The 4,177-nt window shown below is 37.5% G+C and overlaps 1 protein-coding gene across 2 annotated transcripts; it reads left to right on the top strand.

Annotated features, from left to right (window-relative positions):
- Positions 1-837: 837 nt before the first annotated feature.
- On the top strand, positions 838-3,106 carry LOC135713115 (uncharacterized). 2 transcript variants are annotated; one of them, XM_065236225.1, is made up of 2 exons: positions 838-1,160; positions 1,872-3,106. In XM_065236225.1, the coding sequence occupies exon 2, from the start codon at positions 1,886-1,888 to the stop codon at positions 3,089-3,091; it is 1,206 nt and encodes a 401-aa protein (XP_065092297.1). In that variant the 5' UTR covers positions 838-1,160; positions 1,872-1,885; the 3' UTR covers positions 3,092-3,106. The 2 variants fall into 2 exon arrangements, with proteins under 2 accessions (XP_065092297.1, XP_065092296.1); XM_065236224.1 differs by lacking the exon at positions 838-1,160 and adding an exon at positions 1,420-1,607.
- The last annotated feature ends 1,071 nt before the right edge of the window (positions 3,107-4,177 follow it).

The raw sequence follows: 4,177 nt of genomic DNA, 5'->3' as shown, positions 1-4,177 counted from the left end.
AGAAACGGTTAAATCACAATTTTACTTTGAATTTCATGCTACAACATAGAAAAAACCACATAGGACGTTTTGACAAGTAGAGTTGTACATCGGACATGTTACATTGGACGATTTTTCTCAATGACATAATCAATGAGTGTTACATTGGACGTTTTGTCTACATGATACTAGATTCCCTTTCACAGATTTCAGAGTATAGTACCTAACTTTAGATTGGCCCCGCCTTTGAAAAATGAGCACCAATCATGTTAGGCAGTCCGAATGACCGAAGTAACAATTATGTACCCATCATTTCAAACTGTACATTGGACAATTTTTTACCTATGATTATCTTAAATAAATGAAAGTGAATTTGGATGGATGTTTTTATATCACATACAATGATAGAAGAGCAATAGTTTGTATCGCTTAACTCGGTTTGTTTACATTTGTTACATTGGTCGATTTGAAAAGTGACGCGAGATTTCTGCAATGTTCACGAGCAACATCCTTGCAATGCGCTGTTCCTCGACAATTTTCAAGTTAAAATTAGGAAATTTTAGAATTTTTTTTTTCGAAAAAACTACTAAGTGCTTGTAAACAGTACCACTGAACTGTCAAAAAGGTTCAGCCTATTAACACTGAGTTCATTTGTGACGTCACGCTGCAGAACCTAATTATCGGGTTCAAATTTACACGAGATGATGATGATGATGATGATGTTTTAGCTTGCATCTCTATTCGCAACTCTATAAATACCACAAACACTACGATTTTGTGTATGTGTGTGTGTATGTTTGTATTATGTCACTCTTACCCCTCTGACCACGGATTGTGACATATGTCATTGTGCTGATGAAAGAAGTGTATAAGGAGGAATTGTGAAAACATAAAAAAACTGTTTGCTTTTATTAAATCTTCATATGTATTAACTTCATGATTCAATCGGATTCTTGCTATTTTGGACATTATCAGAAATATGAAATGCGGAAGTATTATCGTTCTTGTGCGTTTCTCAAGTTGAGTGCTGGTGTAAAAAAGCTGTTTACAAAATTTGCATCAAACGATGGATCATGGACGCATCGTGCTACTGGAAGAGCCTCTTCATCATCGACGTACTAAATTTTAAAGAATTATTCTAGTTTTAAAATAAGTTCGCATTTAAGGGTTCGAATCATACCGTAAGTATCGTATGTCTTAGGCCGTCTTAAACCTTGCATTAAGTAGATTGAATCTCAATGATTACGCCAGCTCAGACCCACTTCAATGGCAGCGAAGGCTCTTCAAACTTATTTCGAATTAGTGGGAGACGTGCAAATTGACACGTTTGTCTTTTCGTAGATTGCATTATAAATCATATTATACTTGTATTAATTTCAATGAGATCCTTCCAATACTCTAGAAAAAGTTTTGTTTATCGGGATTTACCGTGTTGGTTTATTTTTATGTAATTTGAAAATGCTGAATGTGAAGCAATACAGTGGGTACACCGACACTATAAATATGTATATGTATTTAGTGTGGTTGACTCGTCTCTAAGATAACCAGCACAGGTTGCCTACATTTAAGCTCTTCTAACAATGGTGAACTCAATTTGATGCTGCGTTAAGAACGTCTTCATGTGCCATGTAAGCAATTTTTACATCGAATTGAAATACTTTTCTGCAAAGTTGTGCATATAATCACGAATATATGTGACAAATTGTGATAATTAGGTGATTTGTAAAAAGTTAAATTCCATTGGTACAATAAAAATAGATTTTTATGGCGTGTCATTTGCTATTGTTGCTATATTTACGTTTAAATTTTGGGTGGTGTACGATAAGATTTTTCTACATAGTGTACTGCATTCTGATAAGTGAATCACATTAATTATTTTAAAAATGTTTCAGGTGTTCCATGGAAAATGGTTAGATCATTATTGCAGAAAAAAATGTGCTACACAAATTTTCGCATCACACATTTGATATTTGGTGTTATTATATTAGCGACCATAATATTCTATTCCACTCTGAATAGTCGACAATTTGATATACCCTTGAAACGATATCCGGAGCCACGCTTGAACAGCTCAGAAAAGTACTATGCAGCGTTTCAAATGGCAAATTCGACATCACGTACCGTGCAACTACAGGCGAAACAATCAAACAGGAAAAATTGTGGATTTTTTACCTTCCTAGCTAGTGGCTGTGGTTCATCAACTAACATTACAAATGTGTTGCGGAAACTAGGTGAAGTAAACCTAATCTCGAATGAGTCTACGGTTAAAGAAGATGCAGAAATTGATAATATACAACGAATAGACAAACTATCCGAATCTCAACCAGTAGATGATTCAAAGAAGCATAATTTACCTACTGGAAATAGTTCTACATCTACCAAGACGGCCGTCTCCATACCCGTTGAAAGCACGACGGAGAAAGTAGTTAAGACCAAGGATATTTATGAACGGGGGCACATGAATGACCCAGCTAGTATTAATAATATTTGCCCGAACAAAGGTTCAGATGTAAATCTACTCATTTTGGTTACATCGGCTCCTACTCACCGCGAACAAAGGTTGTCCATACGACAATCCTGGGGACATTACGGTATACGCCGAGATATATCCATTGGATTCGTGCTTGGACGCACGTCAGATCAGCGTATCGAGGATCAACTGTCGGCGGAAAATTACATGTACAGTGATTTAATAAGGGGGAATTTCATCGACAGCTACAGGAATCTCACTCTAAAAACGATATCTCTACTCGAATGGACTAGCATCAATTGTCCAAATGCAACCTATCTGCTGAAAACCGACGATGACATGTTTATAAATGTGCCGAAATTGCTGCAATTCATCGAATCTCATCTGAGTTATAAGCGTTCGATATTCGGACGATTAGCCAAGAAATGGAAACCAATCCGGAACAAAAAGTCCAAGTATTATGTCAGTCCGGAACAGTATTTTCCTCCAGTATTTCCACCTTTTACTACCGGTATGTATTATTCTATATTTATACGTTATTCTGTCTCAGTTCTAAAGAATTTATTTAACATGTTTCAAAAACGTACAGTAAACCGGGAGCAACTATTTTGTTTTGTTTGGTCAAAAATATTGGCAGTGTAATTATGGAAGAACTCTCTCTATAATGTCGTATTTATGGTCATTGTAGACAGCTATAGTGTTGGCTATAGTCGGGGAGTTAGAAGGTGATAGCTTTATTGCAGATCCAGCATCCCATTTCAGAATGTCTGGAGAGTCACGCCCATTCCGAAGTTACTTTCACTTAAAATAAGGCCCACATGTATGGATTACCTCTATCAATTGGATATTAGTATTACACACAAAATGTTCTTTTGAATCCTGGCACGTATTTAGTTTTTTTTTAAATTGTAAAAAGTCTTTGGACTGGTCTCACCATGTTAATGTGATCCTCCAATCAATCCAAGGGTTCCGTAGATTTGTTTTTCTCTACGCTATCCAGCGAGACATCATTCAGATTGCTCGCATTCCCCGACACCGGTGAGAGACCAGCAGCCGAGCACTTTCGCAAGCGGAAAACTTGCTGATTCACGGCAGCGTCGGCCACCTAATCACCACCAAAACTCGCGACGGATACATTATCAGCACGTTCCCGAGATAATTCACCAACCGGACCGAGTTTGCCCACGGTGATGAATCTCCCAATATAACTACACGCCGAAAGTGTGGCATGCAATCTCGGAGAACCGGGCTCCCGGGAGGCAATGAAAATCAACACCGAACAATGAAACTGAAGCTGCATCATAGATTTTGGAGGTTAGATTCAAAGTTAACCGAGTCACTCAAGGCAAACACAGGAAAACACGATATATCACTAAATGATAACTTTATGCACACTGGAAACGAAATTTCAGCACACAAATTGAAGGGAAAGGGTGGTGGCAGGTGGTCTAAAATTGGTAAAAACTATGATTTCAAATGTGCTGATTTTCACTAATTCCACTAAGTCTGACTTCAATTTGAATTATTCCATTCCGACCACAACAAATTAAAACCAATGTCGACAAAGCTTCGGTCAAACCTATTACACTACATGCTAGTGTTAGTCAATAGCTTGGCCAGGTTTTGAAATAAAGAAATATTTTTTTGTGGAGATGGGTTATCAAGCCGAATATCACTAAGTCGAACGCCATACGGCTGAAGCGCCATCAAATGAGCCATTGAACCGAT

This window comes from Ochlerotatus camptorhynchus, unplaced genomic scaffold (assembly GCF_037179485.1).
Source record: "Ochlerotatus camptorhynchus isolate MF236.1 unplaced genomic scaffold, CSIRO-AGI_Acam_v1.1 ptg000538l, whole genome shotgun sequence".
NCBI lineage: Eukaryota > Metazoa > Arthropoda > Insecta > Diptera > Culicidae > Ochlerotatus > Ochlerotatus camptorhynchus.
This window is presented reverse-complemented; position numbering and strand designations above follow the sequence as displayed.

Bases quoted from the DNA above. Each gene is read 5' to 3' on its own strand.
- LOC135713115 (XM_065236225.1), top strand. From the start codon at position 1,886: ATGGTTAGATCATTATTGCAGAAAAAAATGTGCTACACAAATTTTCGC.